The 21491-nt window shown below is 42.4% G+C and overlaps 1 protein-coding gene across 1 annotated transcript in view; it reads right to left on the bottom strand.

The window, feature by feature from the left end:
• The window catches only part of LOC124141103 (putative ankyrin repeat protein RF_0381), a 50628-nt gene that overhangs the window by 13160 nt on the left and 15977 nt on the right, over positions 1-21491 (bottom strand). Inside the window, exons 2-10 of the mRNA XM_048386633.1 lie at positions 13044-13205; positions 11501-11590; positions 10872-10967; positions 8454-8552; positions 7965-8027; positions 5373-5465; positions 3306-3404; positions 1949-2041; positions 791-910 (exon numbers count right to left, since the gene is read on the bottom strand). Coding sequence (XP_048242590.1) covers positions 791-910; positions 1949-2041; positions 3306-3404; positions 5373-5465; positions 7965-8027; positions 8454-8552; positions 10872-10967; positions 11501-11590; positions 13044-13118 — 828 coding nt within the window. The 5' untranslated portion in view covers positions 13119-13205. The remainder of the gene's footprint in view (positions 1-790; positions 911-1948; positions 2042-3305; positions 3405-5372; positions 5466-7964; positions 8028-8453; positions 8553-10871; positions 10968-11500; positions 11591-13043; positions 13206-21491) is intronic.

Raw genomic sequence — 21491 nt, 5'->3', positions numbered from 1 at the left:
AGTCGAATGACCTGTTTAATATAGACCGACACGAGGGTTCGAAGTAAGAAACGTTATCGTGATAATAAGGCTGTCAAAAAGACCAGTACACACCACACGAGAAATATGAGCTGGAGAAAAAAGATGTTTTCGATGTTACTGAGAATTACAACAGTCTCTCTGTTGCGGATATGGTTGGTATGAGATCGATTTGCTGGAGAAAGAACTTGCTGGGCCGTTCTTTCTCTCGCAGTAACACTGGACACGTCTTAAAAAACAATTGATTCAATTATTGGAAAGAGCCCTTAGATTGGCATCGCAAGTAGGCGTGAAAACGGATGACGTCATAGGTGTTTCTTTGGTCCTATTAAGTTCAAATCTTACATGTTACAGTCAAATTCACGTGTTGCATGAACGTGAGTTTACCACACAGTCGTGTGAAATGCCGTGCCTGCATCACAACCTTATAAACAGTCGGTACGATGGTAACATAGTAACTGACAAATGTCAGTGAGAAACCTTTTGGACTTGTTTAGAATTTCTGTTTTCTGCGCATCAACACAATAACTGTACTCACACACACACACACGCTCTCTATATCACATACACACGCTCTCTCTCTCTCTCCCACACACACGTATTCTCTCTCTCTCTCCCACACACACCCCTCCCTCTCTCTCTCACACACACACACCCTCCATCTCTCTCTCACACACACGCACGCACGCACGCACGCACGCACGCACGCACGCACGCACGCACACACACACACACACACACACACACACACAAAACAGCTGCATCAACTCACCGTGTCATGTTCTCTGAGTCGGATTCTGTTGACCCTGCTTCCCCCTTCAACCAGCAACCGCGCTATGTCGAGGTTATTACTCTCTATAGCGTGAGACAATAGGGTTGGTCCGAGGCGATCCTGTCGAGAAAGAGCAGCATCTATCATTATTTATCATTTCACACGCTGGTGGTCTGGTTGGTCTGACTGTCACTTCACCTCCGTCTAAGCCTCCGACACATGTCCACATATCAACTGAAGAAGGTGAACATGAAAAATGTATTCTCAGATGTGACGTACAGTATTCTCAGATGTGATGTACAAGATGATGTGACGTATAATGTTGCCAGATGTGGCGTACAGTGTTTAGATGATGTGATGTACAGTTTTCTCAGATGTGACGACGAATAGTGGTCCTCCGATGTGACGTAAAATATTAAGATGATGTGACGAACAGTGTTCTCAGATGTGACGTACAATATTTAGATGATGTGATGTACAGTGTTCTCAGATGTGACGTACAATATTTAGATGATGTGATGTACAGTGTTTTAAGATGTGGCATACACTATTTAGATGATGTGATGTACAGTGTTTTCAGATGTGGCATACAATATTTAGATGATGTGATGTACAGTGTTTTCAGATGTGGCATACAATATTTAGATGATGCGATGTACAGTGTTTTCAGATGTGGCATACAATATTTAGATGAACTGATGTACAGTTTTTTCAGATGTGACGTACAATATTTAGATGATGTGATGTACAGTGTTTTCAGGCGTGGCATACAGTATTTAGATGATGTGACGCACAGTGTTCTCAGGCGTGGCAACAGTATTTAGATTGCTTGACGTACAATGTTCACAGATGTGACGTACAATATTTAGATGATGTGACGTACAGTGTTCTCAGACGTGGCATACAATATTTAGATTATGTGACGTACAGTGTTCTCAGACGTGGCATACAATATTTAGATTATGTGATGTACAATGTTCGCTGTTTTGACGAACTGTGTTTCTAAGGTGTGGCGTACAATATCTAGATAATGTGACGTACGGTGTTATCGTATCACCCAATGTAATATATACGCGAACGTACAAATTCCTACACGTGACGAGCTATTTCCTTATTTGGCTTCCAGTGTAATTGCCCCGCCCCTCACCCATGACGTACCCTCCATCTTATGTTGACCAAACATCCTTTCCCCGTCGATAGCATCTCCTTGAGGAGGTCAACGTCCTCACTGAGCACCGCGTGGATCAGATCCTGTGTGAGGCAAAGAAAAGAAACTAGACATAACTCAAAACCAGAGTGAACCATGTTTCTAGCTCGACACAGGCACCGAAATCATCTCCCGATCTAAAGATAGGGGAACTCGCAAGCATAATGCAGTACGTCTGCGTCATGACACAACCCAACGCCCCCTTAAAATAAGTCTTTAATGTTTCAACGAAATAATAAGTTATAACAAAGGACATAAGTCTTTATTGTTTAACGTACACGAATTCAACAAATGCATTTCTATAATGGCAAACTGAACAACATTAATATTGTATTTTTGACTATTAATTTCAAAGAGACTTGTTTAAATCTCCTCGATCTGGGCCTTTGTTTTGACTGCAAGTCACAGGTGGCATTTTGTGTCGTCTGCAAGTTTTCTTTGTCGTAATATCATTAACCACCTGCTACATCAGAGACCAAGTTCGTGGAGCTGCCTGCAGTACATTTCACGGGAATGTGTGTTTCACGTGCATTCCATGCAAACTTAAGTAAGAGACATTACGGGGAAGTTCAAAAGTAAAATGTAGGATTAATAACCAACTTCCTTAAGTTTTCAGACAACTTCCCTCAAAAAAGTAATTGTGAAAATGTTGAAATCCTCGAAGATTCTTTCATCAAGCGAATTCTATTAGCCATGGTTCCGAGTGTATCAAGTTCGCAGTTTTTTCATCCAACTCGCGTTGTATACCCTTGATGCCGATCCTGTTCATTTTGTGCAAAAAAATATTTCCACTAGAGCTGTATGTATTGACATAAAATACAAGTCCCCCGAAAATCAGACTGTAGCGGATTAACGCAAATTGTGCATACCGTTTTTTAATGTTTTATACCCATAAACGCAAATAGATATTGAAATCAATTCTTATAAATGAACACGTCAACAACAACAACTCCACAATATTCTTTTTTAATGATCAGCACTGCAGACAACAATGAGAAACCAGTGACATCTTTCAGAGAATTAATGTCATACAAGCCCCGCCCATTCTATTGTCATTCAACCAATAGTTCTTTAGTGGGCGTGGCCTAATTCATTTTGGTTTATGGAAACTTAAACGCAAAAATAATTTCTTGGATAGGCAATCAAATGCCGCTGAATTGCTTACAGTGTATTGATTCTGACTTGAAACCAAAGGTTTTTATCGTTTATTTCAAACACTCTTGTTAAGTGTTAATGGCAGTATTAGTACGTTAGGCCTTTAAAAACACACTCACTCACTTAGCCACTAACACTCACTCACTCACTTACACTGGTAGTCTTGTACTCGTGAAGTATCCTGGAACAGTTGGTGACCTTGGGATCGCTCTCTGCCCGCGACATCGCCAGCTGCAGCAAATTCTTGCCTTCCTGAAAAGGACAAACCCATTAAGTTAGGATCTACGTGTTCATAAAGAACAGTCTTTCCATAAGCGAGACAGGTGACTCACCACATTTACATAAAACAATATAATCATTGATTTTACCAGTAGAGTCATAAATATAACACGTCAACACTAGACAATAACCAGTCTCGATTATCTACCGAAATTGATTCCATTGGGCGTAAAAGGCAAACTAGCGACGGACATGATGTGAATGGATCACTGAGAATAAGTCATGTGTTGACAACAGGTGTTTGCGAAGTGTTCTGAATAAGAAATTATTATAATGTTCGTTTTTCACACTCTGAAAAGGGGTTCATTTCTGATTTCGAAGACGACAAAGGCGGCATCTTTTGCGTATATTCATATAACGAGGAGACATTCAATAAAATCCTCTATGTCGGTCTCAAGAAGGAATTCCTCGGTTTTGCTCAAGTTTAATAAAGATTAACATATGATAGTAAATGATAGCACAATGCGCCCAGATTCGGACTGTGTACAGTTGTGGGCAGGATCCGCTTGTTTTGGGTTCGAATGATCAAGCTGACACGACGTGAAAAGACTTAATACTGTCCAAAGCAGCGAAAAACCAAACTCACTCACTCACTCACAGATGCCTATCATTGCTGTTTTCACAAATAAATCTAAATTGTGTCGTGTTTTGTTTGTTTGTTTTGGTTTTTTTGAACGCCGCACTCAGCAATATTCCAACTATATGACGGCGGTCTGTAAATAATCATGTCTGGACCAGGCAAACCAGTGATTGACATCATGAGCATCGATCCAATTGGGATCGATGACATGTAAACGTGTCGTGAATTTGATGAATTGGCCATCGGTCTAAGTAAAACATTACAAAGATATCAAATAAACAGCGACCGTATAGTGTTATCACGGAATGTGTGATATACACTAGATGCAGAGATTCTGGTAAATACGGCATCGTACAAAAACCAGTTGGGACGTGTCAAGAATTCAACCCCTTAAATGGAACGTGAGAGTACCACCACTTCACCGGGTGCCATTTCTTCAGGCCCTGTTTCACTCGCCAAGCTATTCACGACAGACCGAAGAAACTCACTTAGTTTCATCTAAATTAGGAACCTTATTTGGTTACACATAGATTTCGGTTAAATCCCGTTTCACAAAATTACCTGATTTCATCGCAATCACCTTATTTTGAAAAAACCCAAACCGAACTCGTTCAATCACGAAAGTTTTTTGTTGGGAATAGAGGCGTGCGTATTAGCCAAGTTTCTCTATAATTGAATTATGTGTGTCAAGTAGTATTAATAAACTGCCGGGCAAAAGAAAGTTTACACCCATGTTTGGGGGTGGCTACAAATGAAACAAACAAAAAATGGTTATTCGATGGTTTGATACGGGCATTATAGTTGTATTTTGGACCTTAAGTTTGCTGTGTTTCGGCGACTGTTTTCAGATTGGTAACGTTTTGATAACGTTTGTAATTTTTTGGTCAAATTCATTTTAAAGGGGACACTTTCTTTTGCCCGGGAGCTTACGTCGTGGGGTTGTTTTTCATGGGAAATGCATTTCAGAAAGTCCAATTCCTATATTGTATAACGTAAATGTACAAGTTTTACTTTCTGAAGACGTTACTTCTGTTCCAGATTTTCGTTCAATGTAAAGTTGTAAATGTGGTAGTGCTGGGAATGGGTTGAACTTGGCAGAGTAGTGTCATATTCTTGTCTGAGCGCCGACACAAACAGAGAGGTGTGGCCACAGTTATGTAACCTGGCTGTATTGGTAGCTAGGTGTTATTACTATCAACCATTGGTTTGCTTGTTTCAGACTAGATTGCTCACGGGATGCCGATAGACAGTCCAGCGTTAGAATCTATCGAACATGTCGCTTGTCTTTAGTGTAGTCTCAGTAGGATTAATAACGCCACCCTGATGATTTGTTACGTTACCTTGACGACTGATTACGTTACCTTGACGACGGATCCAACGCTGCACCACGTGTGTTTGCAGAGCCGATCTAGAGCCTGGGATTTCCCCTGCATCACAGCCTGGACTACCCCGGGCTGAACATCAGTAATGATTATTACAATATTTATATTCGTACAAAACTCACACACAGTATAATGAAACGATTTTTATTTGATTTTTATTTCTTTTGTCTGTTTTGGAGTTCTACCACCGTTTTATAACACAAACCGGTTGCCTCGAATTACGGATATTTATTCGAGAGCCACGTTCCACCCAGCGCTACGTAAGTAAATGTAAATGCTGGTATATGCAATATGAACAACAATATATTAGCAAGGGCTTGTTTTTGCATTCGGAACTCCTCGATAATGTTTGTTTTCGTGATACGGAGATCAGTTATGCTTGTCTGAATGTTTCACTCGCTCGTACGGAGAATTTAAAAGTACAGGTATCTGTTGTAATGCTCCGCCTAGATACACCTGTAGGTGCGTTTCTAATGAAACTCGTAATTACATTCTGGAGAATTCCACGACTTAATGTGACATAAATGTTTTGCGTGATGACAGAAATCAGATATTACGGCGCAAAAACACATCTCGTCTACAACCAATCTCATTAAAATCAGATCTTAGTTCTCGGTACCAATAAAGAAAATATGAGGACATTCCGTGACAGGTCACGTCAGACCGACCTTTCACGAGCTTTGTCCGACCATTGAAACAAGAAGTCGACATTAGCCAATCAGAAAGCAACTTTCTAGAGCTTTACGGTGTTTGTTTCGAACTGACGATTTCCATTCCTGGCAACGCTTTGAACGATATCGATTCAAAATTTGAAAACTGAACTACAGAAAATTCGGGAATATCTAACAGATGGCCTAGATTGTATGGCAGGACTTCCCATGGGTTATGGACTGTCTCTTCCGTTTCAAATGTTTAACCCATTAAAGCGCGCGCGAGAGAGAGAGACGATGATTTTGACGGAATCCGCCGAACAGCCCGTAATACCCCTTCCTAATTTTTCGAGGTTGCATGATTAGATAACGCATTCCGACTGTCACTTTCTTGATCTGGTAAGCGACGCACTGATTGGTCGGATGAAAGGTCTTTCTGGCACGACCCGTCGTGGGATATCCTCAGATCTTCTTTTCTGATTTTAATGAGATTGGTTGACAACAGACTTCAGCATGGCTGGTAACTTTCGGAGTCATCATGTATGCAGGTTTTCAAAAAAAACATATTCCAAATAATAAACGTAATTGGCAAACTTCGCATTTTCAATGAAAACCTCTGTAATACAAGTATGCTAATGACTGCGATCGTAGTTTTTGAGAAAACCTGCAAAATGTCGATCCATTATATTCCTTCGAGATTACTGAACACCGTCGTTCGCCTTTGCTAGGCCCATGTTCGTGACGTCTCCCCGTTTTCCTCACGTTTGACGTACTTAAGGCAAGACGCTCGATGCCCTATGCACACAGTCCAAGTACACAAGTATTTGTGTGTGTGACTTCCAAATGAACATGAATTTGGGCACAATGTCAAATTCAGATAGCAATTTATTATGAAAGCTCAGCAAAGAAAATGTAGACTTATTCCCGCACCTCCTTGAAGTAAAAAGATATTGTTATTGGCCGCAGCAGAGCTTGTCATTCCACTGCAGGAATTGTTTTTGTTATAGTCTACTATATCTGATTTTATTCAGCATCACGTGTTAAAATTAAAGTCGATAATTGCATTTTTGAAGTATACCCTATGATGATAATTTTCATAGTTATAGTTAATGAACTATTTGAAAACAATGAGAATAAAGCATACGAGCAATTCATGGAACGAGTCAGTGACCGTTGTTACGGCAACATCCCATCTATATCAGGACGGCCAGTACATGTAGGACTCAAATGGGGATCATGTTACCGACTTATTGTGGGTCATTTTACCCCATGACGTGGATTCAAAGCCACAACTGTTCCGCCATCAAACTATATCGTGTTTTATCAAACATTGATATTGATAGGATTCTTTTGTTACAGGGGTGGTCAGGTAGCCTAGTGGTTAAAGCGGTCGCTCGTCACGCCGAAGACCCGACTCGATTCCCGACATGGGTACAATGTGTGAAACCCATTTGTGGTGTCCCCCGCCGTGATATTGCTGGAATAGTGCTAAAGGCGGCGTAAAATCATACTCACTCACTTTTGTTACAAGATTGGATCTGTCATGAGCATGCCACACAGCTCCCACTTCTGGTGCCCCCCCCCCCCCCCCCCGTCATATTGCTGGAATATTGCTAAAAGCGGCGTAAAACCATACTCACTCACTTAACGCTTGAATATTGTCTCGCGTCCTCGCGATCTCTACCTTTGGCTACCAGCTAGAGGCGCAAAAGATACGAGATCGCGATAATTGGCAAAAACATCGACTACTCGCGATGGCACACAGTACATTTGCTCATAAGTCCAGAACGCGAGAGTACAACATTTAGACATATTGTCAAATCTTTCAATTTTGTACTGTCGTTTAGTCAAATCAGATCAAAACAGCACGAAACCGCGAGACGATGACATACATAGGTCATAGTGCAGATGAAACACCCACCTGGTATCTTAGCAACAAGTCTCTGATGGCCCCCTCTGCAATGTCCAGCGGCGTTTGACCCAGCTACAAGGACGAGTCAAACGAAGTTATCATACCAGACAAACATCAGAGTATGTACAGTATGCCTAATGCACGAAACTGAGAACTTGGAATAAATTACAGGTTTAAAAACAAAATTAACTGTTAACTATTAAATCGCAATTCCGTTTGTTGTATTGTCATCAAACATACGAGAAAATACTTATGAACACGAATTTCATGAGAACTTCATGCGGACTTAAATATCGTATTTCGTACAACAGTAATGCTCAAAATATTGTGACGTCAACGAAGAAGAATTATCGAGAAAAACAAAACCAGAGGTTTTAATCTATTCGGAACACATCAGTGAAGAGGCAAAAATATACTTCCATTTTTTCATCTAATATAAAGAAATTATATTCCGCAGTATGATAAAACGAACATCAATGACGTCATAGTGTAGCTCACCTTATTCCTGCTGCCGAGATCAGCGCTGCACTGTAGCAAGGCTTGAGTCATGCCGTAGTTACCTGCCCTTACAGATATGTGCAGTGCACTATCGCCATCCTGAAATTGCAGAAGACAATGCAAAGGTAAGTGTACAGTTGGACAGAGGCCTCCCTTTGAAGTGCCCATTCCAAGCGTACGTATATCAATTAGTGAGAGTGATTTTAGTTGATACGCCGGTTTGAACAACATTTCAGTTACATCACTGCGTGTCAGTTGAATATGTGGACCAGGCATACCAGTGGTTGACAGTATGGGCAACCATCCACGCCATCGGAGCACCATTACATGCGTTGTGGCCAGCTTATCCTAGCGACTCCCTTACCAAACATTCGTCAACAAGTACCATCTTTTAACATCTTTTGGTATGACGCGGCCAGGGATCGAACCCCGGACCTTCCGCTCACTGGGCGACGCTCTACCACTAGACCACGGAGGCGGTCTTTTGCTCCAAGGAGGGCTAAATGGGGATCGGGTGGTCAAAATGCGCGACCGGATTGGTTGTATGCCATTGTATTCCAGCTGGAACCGCTGTTCATGCTCAACCACATATTTGACAGATCAAGTATTGATTCCTATTCGACTCAATTAAAATGTAATTTTGTTAATCGCAACACAAAACAATAATCGCTGACACACTCATCAAATCACGATCCAGATGTCAAGCATACAAAACCCTGTTTAATAAGGACCTAATCACGAGCATATGTTGCACAATGACGTGTCAGAGAAGCAATTAAAATCAAATTCAATTTAACAAAAATAAAACGACTCGATTCGGTCGCCATGTGTCAATATTACTCCTACTTTTATACCCAACCGAAACATTACAAGGTTGTTATTGCGACATCCCACGTGTTTGTTTAACCTGTTACGAACATTTGACGCAAAACACTTTACATGCTTGAGAAGATAAACAAACACCATTGCCGCTCTGGTCCACGAGAGTACATTTATACCACTCAACGTCACCCGACACCAAACCCTTTGGTTTGAGAGTAACTAAACAAGCTCTCAAAATGGCTATTTTTTATGACGCAGACGATAAAATCTTTCAAGTACTTAAAATTCTGAAACAAATTAAGAAACCCCATTCCATCATTTAAAATTCATCCAACGCTTCCAACATGTCGGGCACTCGACGCCATTAGGTAGTCGAAACATTGTGCAAGAGTATTTAACAATGAAACGAGAATGGCTTCTCCGTGTTGACGATCCTTAAAGTTCCGCGTGGCATTAATGGATTTAAACATCTCACAGCACTCCCGGTTTATGTGCGAGGCAGGATTCTTTTGCATTGGCCTGGACATGCGCAGTGTCGTTAAAAAAAGGGGATGGCGTTTTGGTGAGTGAGTGAGTTGGGTTTAACGCCGCTTTTAACATTATTTCAGTTATATCACGGCGTGTCAGCTTAATGTGGGAGGAAAGCCCGAAGTTATGTAGGTCTAAGACGTTACCACCTCGGTGAAACCCACGAGCACGAGTATGGTGCTGACAAACCTAGAAACATAATTGGGGCGAACCGGGATTCGATCCCACAATCATACGTTTCTGGCGTGCCCAAGGGACGCAACTCTGCACAGCGATTCGCGGCGCCTTAGACGCCTGGGCCTGCCGTGCCCCCGAATGGCGTTTTGGGGTTTCCATGTTTCCATGATATAAGTAAAAACATCCACTCCAGAGAATAATCACTTTTGATTATCTGTCGAAACTGATTCCTCTGGGTCTAAAAAGGAAAATAGTGGTGAGAGTTATATAAATAGATCACTGTAAATCAGTGATGACACCAGGTGCTCAACACACACCCAGGGGTAATGGGTTGGTCTTGCGACAAGGGGTCTCATTGTATTGAAGCCACCGTGGTTGTGGTCATGCAGGTCTGTGTCCACACTGGTCAGTTGTTTATGTGATTTCTCATTGGTCAGCATTGTCTGAGGGGCCGGTCATTATGCACCTATTTTGTTTCTTTTTTTGTTTGTTTTCGAAAAGAATTACCCGTCCCGGAAAACCCTTAATATCTTAAGCCGTAAACCGGTGAAATATTAGACGTCCCTTATCTCATATGAAATAAAAACCGGTCTGTGTCTCTTGAAGAAAATCATTTTGTAAAATATTGAATTAATGTCTCGTTAACAGGACAGACTTGCATATTGCCTCAAAACGAGGCAGTCAACTGCAACAAAATGCTCTTCTGCAATCGATGGCTTTATAACGAGGCGGTACTGCTTTAACCCAACTCTTAGCTTCATGTATAAAGCCATGATCAAACCGGACCGTCATTATGCCCGGATGTCAGATTACGAGAGCGTCAGGGCAGCGAGTGGACCTGCGTGAAACAAATAGCCCTGTGTGTCGAGGATGATCCCCGTCTGTACTCACACTATTCTGGACGTTGACAGGCACGCCTCCCTGTGCCAACACGTATACGTATACTACAGGTCGGCTCAAGCAGTGGTGGAGGAGAGTGGCGCCATTCTGTTGCAACACATACAGCATGCAATTTTAAAACGTGTCATTAAGAAAATGTATACAATTTCAGATTATGTACATGTAAACGTATCTCCAATAAATTGTTATAGCAAGGTCCTAAAATGCTGCAGCCATACCATACCACTACTTAGTATTCATAACGTATATGGCCATGGCAAGGACTAAGCTGTAATGGATATATTGGATACATAAATCAGTTTTAAAAGGTTTTGTGTAGAATTAATGCATTAATGCATTAATGATTGTAATATTAAGGTACTGCGTGCATAAAACAGCTGCTTACAACGCTACTGTGTAGTAAATCTTGATATTTACTATGCTTTCTGACTTTGTTTAATTAAAAGCAACAAAAATCATTCCCATTATCAGAAAAAATGTCAACTAAGAGTCCAGATTGTCCGGATTTCCGAAATAAAACCATATCATGTCTATATAACATCAAGGTGTGTGAAATTTGGTTTTCCTATCGACAGACTTTTCTGTGGGGAATGAAGATCTCCTATATTATGAAAACGAACCTTGTAAAAGAATCTCGTTCCAAGTTTCTGGAGTAGTCTCCGCGCATGCTCAGCTCCACTACATCTCTGTCCGGGGGTCACTTCCGGTGCCTGAAATGTGCAGCATGGGGTTTGTAATGATAAAGAAGACTACGACTGAGCTCTGGTGACCGAAACCCTTTTGTATTGCCTTACCGGTTAATATGCGAGTCCTTAATAAAGTCTTCAAGAATGTTTGCATATTTTCATCTTAGAGTGAGTGAGTGAGTGAGTATGGTTTTACGCCGCTTTTAGCAATATTCCAGCAATATCACGGCGGGGGACACCAGAAATGGGCTTCACACATTGTACCCATGTCGGGAATCGAACCCGGGTCTTCGGCGTGACGAGCGAACGCTTTAACCACTAGGCTACCCGACCGCCCCTTTTATCTTAGAACTATGAGCCTAAATTTGTATATAAAAAACATCTGCAACAATGTATCTACGTCACAAACAATTTTTTCAACAGTCTGAAGCACTGGTTGAGAATATACTTTGTCAAAAGTTATGAACCTGTAAACACGAAGGATTCGAATTTACTGCCTCGGTTGCCGAGTTTACAAATGTGTAGTACCATGTCAAAGTCTCTGCCAAGAAAGATAAATATAAAAAGTATAAAATCAATGTTAATTAATCACTGATATTCCGTCGGTTGTACTGTTTACATCCACCGTGAAAACACATCACACACATTGAATTCAATTTCAAATGAAATACTTGGTTGAAGCATGTCATCGATCCCAATTGCGTGGATCGATGTTCATGATGTCAATCACTAGATTGTCTGGTCCAGACTTGATTATTTACTGACCGCCGTCATATAGCTGAAATATTGCTGAGTGCGGCGTAAAACAAAAAAAACAGCCAAACCAATCAAATGAAATACTTCGTCCTTTTAAACACACATTGGTAAATTGATTTGAAAAAAAACTAAATAACTAATTTTCATAATGATAATTTTGATAATGATATACTACTATATTGCTGCCCATGGTTTTGAGAGTGTGAGTTTATTTTATGCATGTGACCAGGCATGTGATGACAGGCACAGTGACTAGGGTAGACAACCCCACCGTCCCCATACTAGTAATGATGATGATGATGATAGTAAGGACTTATAGAGTGCGTTAAGTTTATAGTAACTATAAATCTCTTTCTTAATATATCGGCTTAATTTGGGAGGAAAGCCCAATTTGTGTGATGTAGGTCGCACATCTTATGTGAAACCCACGGTCATGGATATGGTGCTTTGATCTGTGATTTAAACAAAACGATCATCGGATCCTAGTATGTCAAAGGGACGAAACTCCACACAAGTTGCAGCGCCATCGACCACCGAGTCACTCGTGTCCCTCTCATGTAGATAAGTAAGCTATGATTAATGACACTTTGCAACTCAGACAACTTAACCATCCGTGCCTCTGATAATGTGATCGGAAAGGCATAATGACTCATTATGGGTTAGTTCTTACAATGGCGTTGCAATCAGACAATTAAAATGATAAAATGATAATTTCACTTACAACATCCTGTTTAGTTTCACGTTGAGAGAGTACCCCTTTGTCTGCATCCGGGTTGCTGCCAATGTTGTTTTCCATATTGTCAGGTGAAGTGGCCGTCAAGGACGTTCACGACAGTACCGATGACACATAGATCTGTCCGCTCCTCCAGGTGAGACCCGCTACCTGTAAAGGTGAGATGAAATAGGGTTATAACCTAGCGTTCAAAATGATACTTATATAGTGACGTACATTCACGTGTGTGTGTGGCTGCTTGTACTAGCCCGGACTAGATGCCGGCTTTATGCCACTGAGATACCATGACGTAGTTTATCATGGATACATCACTACACATTATCCTGATTCCGAGCCGACCAGTCCTTGTTTCATCTCCTTAATACCGAGAACCAGGCTGGTAAACAACAAGCGCCATCTTTAACGTCACCCGTGAACATCCGGGTAGAGAATAGGTCTTCAGCAACCCATGCCTGTAGTGAGCAACCCATGCCTGTAGTGAGCAACCCATGCCTGTAGTGAGCAACCCATGCTTGTAGTGAGCAACCCATGCCTGTAGTAAACAACCCATGCTTGTAGTGAGCAACCCATGTCTGTAGCGAGCAACCCATGCTTGTAGTGAGCAACCCATGCTTGTAGTGAGCAACCCATGCCTGTAGTGAGCAACCCATGCCTGTAGTGAGCAACCCATGCTTGTAGTGAGCAACCCATGCCTGTAGTGAGCAACCCATGCCTGTAGTGAGCAACCCATGCTTGTAGTGAGCAACCCATGCTTGTAGTGAGCAACCCATGCCTGTAGTGAGCAACCCATGCCTGTAGTGAGCAACCCATGCTTGTAGTGAGCAACCCATGCTTGTAGTGAGCAACCCATGTCTGTAGCGAGCAACCCATGCTTGTAGTGAGCAACCCATGCTTGTAGTAAGCAACCCATGTCTGTAGTGAGCAACCCATGTCTGTAGTAAGCAACCCATGCCTGTAGTGAGCAACCCATGCCTGTAGTGAGCAACCCATGCCTGTAGTGAGCAACCCATGCTTGTAGTGAGCAACCCATGCCTGTAGTGAGCAACCCATGCTTGTAGTAAGCAACCCATGTCTGTAGTGAGCAACCCATGCCTGTAGTGAGCAACCCATGCCTGTAGTGAGCAATCCATGCCTGTAGTGAACAACCCATGTCTGTAGTGAGCAACCCATGCCTGTAGTGAGCAACCCATGCCTGTAGTGAGCAACCCATGCTTGTAGTAAGCAACCCATGCCTGTAGTGAGCAACCCATGCCTGTAGTGAGCAACCCATGCCTGTAGTGAGCAACCCATGCCTGTAGTAAGCAACCCATGCCTGTAGTGAGCAACCCATGCTTGTAGTAAGCAACCCATGTCTGTAGTGAGCAACCCATGCCTGTAGTGAGCAACCCATGCCTGTAGTAAGCAACCCATGCTTGTAGTAAGAGACGACTAACGGTTGGTCAGGCTCGCTGACTTGGTTAATGCATGTCATCGTATTCCATTTGCGGAGATCGACGCTCATTGTGTCAATCACAGGATTGTCTGGTCTAGACTAGATTATTTACAAACCTCGGTCATTTTGGTGGATGTTTGCTGAGTGCGACGTTAAACAACAAACAAAACAAAACATGTTTAACGTCTTTTGGTATGACGCGTCCGGGGATTGAACCACCAACCTTTCGCTCCCCGGGGAGGCGCTCTATCCACTACACCACGGAGATGGTCCGTTACTTGTAATTAAATGTGGCATGAGTGAGTGAGTTAATCTAGCTTTAAAGGGGGCTTGTACTCCAACGTCTGGAACCATATGGAGACTTTGTAATCAGTGGACGACATTTGTGTATCCTTGGGAGGGGCTGTGGGGTTGTTGTTTTGAAAACAGAATTGTTCCAGAAACACTGGAAAAACAATTGTTCTCATGTTTGACCAAACATATAATGATTTTTGAAGCAATGACCGAAAAAACATTCTGTCTGTATTTGTTTCTTTCTTGTTTAACGCCGCACTCAGCACTATTCCAGTTAGACAGCGGCGATCTGTAAATAATGGGAGTCTGGACCAGACAATCAAGTGATTGACATCATATGCATCAGAAGTAGAAAAACAACTTATTTGCGTGTCGCATGTTTCATTACAGAAAAATAAAATTAAATCAAGCATGAATGTAATACACCAGCATCCCTGTTGAGTTTATCCTCAATTTGATATTAATACACAGAGATCAGATCAGAAAGCGCAGATGCATCGGGACATAAGCCATATCCGAAACTGAAATATAACATTTGATATAATCATATCTGGTTTAGTAGACAACGTGTTTTACACAAATTGAATCAATTTGCAACGGCTGCCATTTTGGACGAACCAAATGCCTCCTCTACACGCATCAGTTATATATTTTCGATTGGAAGGGTCTTGTTAAAGGGGACGACCCTCGGGCAATGGCTAAGACCCGGCGATATCGAATCAAGTTGTTCAAACACCACTTTGTTACGCAAACGCCACCTTTCATTTAATGTCTAACGGGTTCAGTTGTTGGGTTTATAAGTCGATGTAATATATACCCTTCTTCCCGAGGCAAAGGAGTTAACTGACTATAAAAGTCCAGTTTCCACCCTTGCCAAACTAGGCTGGAATTATGCAGTTATATTTTGGCTGGACTAACGAGTCTATGCATAGTCCAATCAAAATCGCCATTCGGTGGTTAACGCCACACACAGCAATAGTCCAGCTGCGGTCTTGAAGTCATCGGGTCTGGACCAGACAATCCAGTGACTGACATGGTCAGCATCTATCTACGTAATTGGGATACGATCACATGCATCGATATTCGGGTGGTCAGATTCCTTACTTAAGTCAGCGTGTCAACGTACCCTGACAGCGTGATATCGTTGCTCATATTATCAATCACTGGATCGTCTGGTCCATACTTGATTACTTACAAGCCGGCGTCATATATAGGTGGAATACTGTTGATGTACTACAGAACGATTCCATTTCGAAATGTGCATTATGAATTAAGGTACAGAATATCTTTAGCACAAATATCAGAAAATGTCGTCATCCATGTTTTATTATCGGGTGATGACCAAACAACGCTTTTCTGAATCTTAGAAACCGTACGCTATGCAATAACTGTTTTCACCCAGTTTACCGTAGAGCACAGTGGGAGTGTTGAATAAACACACAATTAACAGTTTTACAATCTCACAAGGCTATTTACAGCCACGTAACCCTCGTTAAGACGATTGCCAGACAAGGGACAGAGTGTATCGGGAACTTTGGAGGTATGCATTCAGTCCGCGAGACAATCGCGGCGATCAACGAGGACGTTGCAGAGAGATCCGGGAACCAGTTTACATACAGCAACAGTAAACTGGTTCCGCTGTTGGTTCGCGCAAGCTTGGAGATTTTAGCCGATTACTCATTTAGGTAGAGAGGAGCACAGTCAACAACAGCAGTTGCTGACGGTCCAAGTATCAAGATACGTGCCTGTCTCTTGAGGTGCAGCTCATGAACTGAGCGACCCGGAAACATATTGAGGAGATTGACAAGGGTAGGGCTTAACAGCTTTATCGGCTGTGCTGATAGATTATTGAGAGTTGAGGGGTTGCTAGTTGTCACTGTGAATGTACTATAAGTCAGAATAGGTGAGATGACGTGAAATTGGGTTTAACGCCGCGTTCAAGATCATTGCACTTATATAGCGACATTGCGTGTGTCCGTCCCACCCACCAGTACTTGTTTATCCCCTTGATGCCGAGCGCCGGACAAGAAAAAAAACCAAGTACCGTTTTTTGATAAGACGCGGTCGGGGGTCGAACCAACGACCTTCCTCTCTTCTGGCAGACGTTACGAAACATTCAGGAATATTCCAACCATAGCATCACGTCAGGTTGACAACATAGCACCGATCCTCGCCGTCAGGACTCCATTGAGTGACGTAGTGTGGTATACAAACCCATGAAGTATTAACGATGCTTGTTTGTCAGGGAAAGGACAAGGGATCTACTTACCTCGAAATCCCCACGAGGAACATAATTCCAGAAAAAAAAAACAACTTCCATCCATATTCGGACTTTGTTTGAATTTCATTTTTCTACAGTGGTGACAGGTTCGTGAATGTGGCTTAACGACGTACTTTAGCAATAAATATCGGGGGGGGAGGGGGGGGCAGCACAATTAAGTTTCTGGTACAGAGTTGTGTCCCCTACCTGACAGGATCCGCTTGTCGTGGGTTTAATCGACACAGGCCCAGGATGAGGATTTTCTGTCCATGTCAGCAACATACCCGTGTCCGTGGGTCTAAGATCTGCACCACTTCGGGATTTCCACTCACTTAACGCTGGCTGACATGCCCCACCTCCACCCCCACCCCCACCCCCACACACCCTTACACCAAAACACACCCACCCTTTGACCTATCATGGTGTCCACATGCACCACTCATGCATCCTCCCGTATCTTTTGTCTAAAAACACCAGAAATTGACAAACGGATGCGTTTTAAAAAATGTCCATGCAGGTGCTACGCTTTATTGTTAATCACTTTATATGACATCAAATCTGAACTTCAGAAGCACTTTCCGTTCTACAACTAAAAAAACCCAGTAACCAGACTCTAAACAGATGACAAAATCTTTATATCAAAATACGCTGGGGATCAAGAATATTTTAGGGGATATGTTGATAAATTTTGTGTGACAGTCTTCGCTACAAAAAATATCCCCAAAAATATTCATAATCATGGACTTTTTGTTCAGTATACAGCAAGCGTTGTCATTGTCATACTCAATAAAAAGTCACGACCATTTTTAACAATAATAATCAAGTCTTTTTTTACAAAGAATGGGAATGGTAACGTTAAAATCTACCACACCTTAAGAAACATTCAAAGGAGATATACGCAGATCGATGAAATCAATGACCACAATGTCAGAGCGTCGCCTACCTGTAATTAACAATGCAGCGATTGTTTCCAATTCACGACCCAAGACAATAAACACACATGTCACATCAAAAAAGCAGAGTCGGCCGCGGTGCTTATTTCAATAGCAGTGATTGATCTCCAACGTGAACGCTATTGGCAAGGACCCGTGATCGCGAGGTGTAACAGAATAGGTGACTTGATTAAGTCTGACATCCAAATCACTGGCAAGAGCCACGAGGTTATTGAGAGTGACATGCATAGCAAAGCTAACAGCCCGAGGTCCGAGAAAGTGTAGCAGAAAATAAGATTAAAGACCCACACTATCCAGTCCGCGAGTGGGTTCACACCAAATTAAGCTTTCATTGACATACCTGAAATAAGAATCAATGCCGGGTTATCGACTAGTATTGACTATCACTCAATCACGGTTGACGAACAGTGATTACCAGTTAGAGACACGGTAAAGCTTGCCGTTATTAAACTCATAGCTGCACCTCTCGATAAATTATATCCGGGCTCTTTGAACAACCCTATAAAAGGCAGCGATATGTCATTTTATTGCACAGGGGATTAAAGCTCATATCGCCCGTGTTATTAAATATGGTAAACAGCGTTAAAGGTTGTAAGACAGGACTGTCATACCCGATAAGGTTTTCATTACACCGCCGTTCAGTCTGAAGTTGACATCATGAACGTGTATCGTTTTGCCCCGACACCCATTTGACTATTGATGGTTGTATATATTAGGATTGACGTGAATGTCATGAATCATTATACTGTACCGGCTAGAGTGTAGAGAGGGCACAGGTGGTCTTGTGGCCAAAGGTGCTGCCACTCGCTGTGCAGAGTTCCGTCCCCTAGTTGAATCCGGATCCCCTGATTGTGTTTTTTTTAAATCCAAAATTCGTCCAATGTTATTAAATTTAAGTGTTTTATTACGATGCGACACCCCTCTGAGAAGACCTGAGTAAACATCTGAATCATTTTTCGACACATATTTCAATCTACCAAAATATGTACATGTGGGATTCCTCAACATGTTGGTCCGCCCGGAGAGCGGAAGGTCCGGGGTTCGATCCCCGGCCGCGTCATACCAAAATACGTTAAAAGATGGTACTTGTTGTTACCCTGTCTGGCACTCGACATTAAGGGGCTAAAACAAGGACTGGTCGGCTCGGAGTCAGTATACTGTGTCTGAGTGGGGTATTCATGTTAAACTGCGGCATGGTATCTCAGTGAGCTAGCACTATAAATCGGCATCAGTCCGGACTAGTACAAGCAGCCACACACACACACGTGCATGCACGTCGCTATATAAGTGCAATAATCTTGGACGCGACGTTAAACCCAATTTCACCTCACCTCACCTCACCTCACCTCAACATGTTGAGGCCTGATTCGTTCTTTGTAAGCAAACACGACAAAAATATGTCCATAATCAGAGGAACTATCTGCTGAAGGCAGAGTCCGACATGTGTCTATGAATCTCTATCAATGCGTGATGAAAGCAGGTGTTCACGAAAAGATGAGCGTATCCTGCCCCACCGGAAGCACCCGCCACAAAGACATGCAAAGGCAAGTCAAGTGTCCAAATGAACAAACACGGGAACATTTGATACAAACCAAAATAGGGAATTACACAGGACATCAGTTTAGTCACTGGTGCGTCAGACTTGAAAATGTCCTCTACGCGTGAAATGTTTTGAAAGCTTTACAAAAGGCCTTGAATGTTGTAATCCTGATCAAACGACCTTTAAGCATGAGTGGTTTGACGCTCTTTGAAATTTTCGTAGAAAGAGCATGCTCGAGTGGACGTTAAACGTTGTGAAATGTGGTCACCAAAGGCTGGAGCTGCTGTAATATTGCTCGACATGAAGGGAACGTTCAAGTCATTCCTCTTGTCACACATCGAATATGTACTCTATAAGTAATACGGGGCGGTCGGGTAGCCTTGTGGTTAAAGCGTTCGCTCGTCACGCCGAAGACCCGGGTTCGAATCCCGACATGGGTACAATGTGTGAAGCTCATTTCTGGTGTTCCCCGCCGTGATATTGCAGGAATATTGCAAAAAGCGGCGTAAAACCAAACTCACTCACTCACTATTAGTAATACCGCACTTGCACCCTCATTCTGTCAGTTTGCTGCCAGATTTATTGTTTGTTTGTTTGTTTCTTTGTTGTTTGACGCCGCACACAGCGGTCTATTTATAATCAAATCTGGACCAGACCGTCCAGAAACCGAGCATCCGCCCAAAGTCAGACCACCCAAACCCGTTAGTCGCCCGTTGCGACAAGCATGGGTTGTTAACCCGAATATTCACAGAAAATAGTTCTTCGGGTGCCGTTACAAAACATGCCATACATACACACAGGATTCTCTCTCCCAAAATAATGAAAATAACATTTTGTCATTTTGAAACACTAATAATTTTGCACACGACCGACCGACCTTCAACCACCTCTCATTGTGAGGAAGAATATTACGCGCAATGTTCTGGTGAGCGATTCGGATCGACCTTTCACCCGTTTTCTGGAACGAGATTCAGACGTGACATGAGAGATCTTATCGAGATACTACGTTAACAATGAACACTTTGTTCGTCCCCCAAATGTATTCATCGATTTACAGAACGCTTCATTCCATAGCTCTGACCACCGTTGACACGCAACCAGGACTTTGTTCTTGCGCCTTGAGAACCTATTGGGTACATTCCATCAGAGACATACACGGTAATCTAGGGGATTAGATAAATGATTTTCATATACTATATCATAAACCATGATTGGATATTATCCTGGCAAACTGAGTAAATTAGTTGTGATGATGGTGGACGGGGAGGGTCTCTCGTGGCAGTAATTTGAGCATTTGAATTGAATTGAATGATTGGACCTCAATCTTAGAGATCTTACTGGTTAAGCTCTGCATAACGCTCTGCTGTTTCGGAATGGCATTTTGGAAATAGATTTGGCAGACTCGTGGGAGTTTGAAATGGGATGAGATGGGGCAATGTCGGATAGAATGGTGTCTTGTTTTTATAAAAGCAAACGTTATACAAAATGTCATAGAAAATACGGTGAAATCCCATCAGAATGAGCACCAGGATACCGGAGTGTTATTGATTGTTTGTTGATTGTTTAACGCCGCTCTCAGAATGGAGTGAGTGAGTAAACATTTAGCGTCGCGTAGGCATTATTTCAGCCATATAGCGACCCTCTCTCAGAAATATTCCAGTAAATAATCGAGTCTGAACCAGACAATCCAGTGGCAATACGATGACATGCATCTGGTAAGCGAGCCTGACCTACCCTGTCCCGTTAGTCGCCTCTTGCGACAAGCATGGGTTGCCGAAGACCAATTCTAACCCGGAATCTTTATGGGGGGTTGGTGTTGGTGGAGATCGGTTACTGTTTGGAGAGTTAAAGTATTTCAGCATATTGCGAACATTTACTAAGTTTAGATCATACATAAACCTGTCAACAAAGGACAGTAAAACGTCCAGTACATATCACAGCTTTTCATTTCAAAGGC

This window comes from Haliotis rufescens, unplaced genomic scaffold (assembly GCF_023055435.1).
Source record: "Haliotis rufescens isolate VD_foot unplaced genomic scaffold, xgHalRufe1.0.p SCAF_6, whole genome shotgun sequence".
Taxonomy (NCBI): domain Eukaryota; kingdom Metazoa; phylum Mollusca; class Gastropoda; order Lepetellida; family Haliotidae; genus Haliotis; species Haliotis rufescens.
Note: the sequence above shows the minus strand (reverse complement) of the source record. Positions and strands in the feature narration are given on the sequence as shown.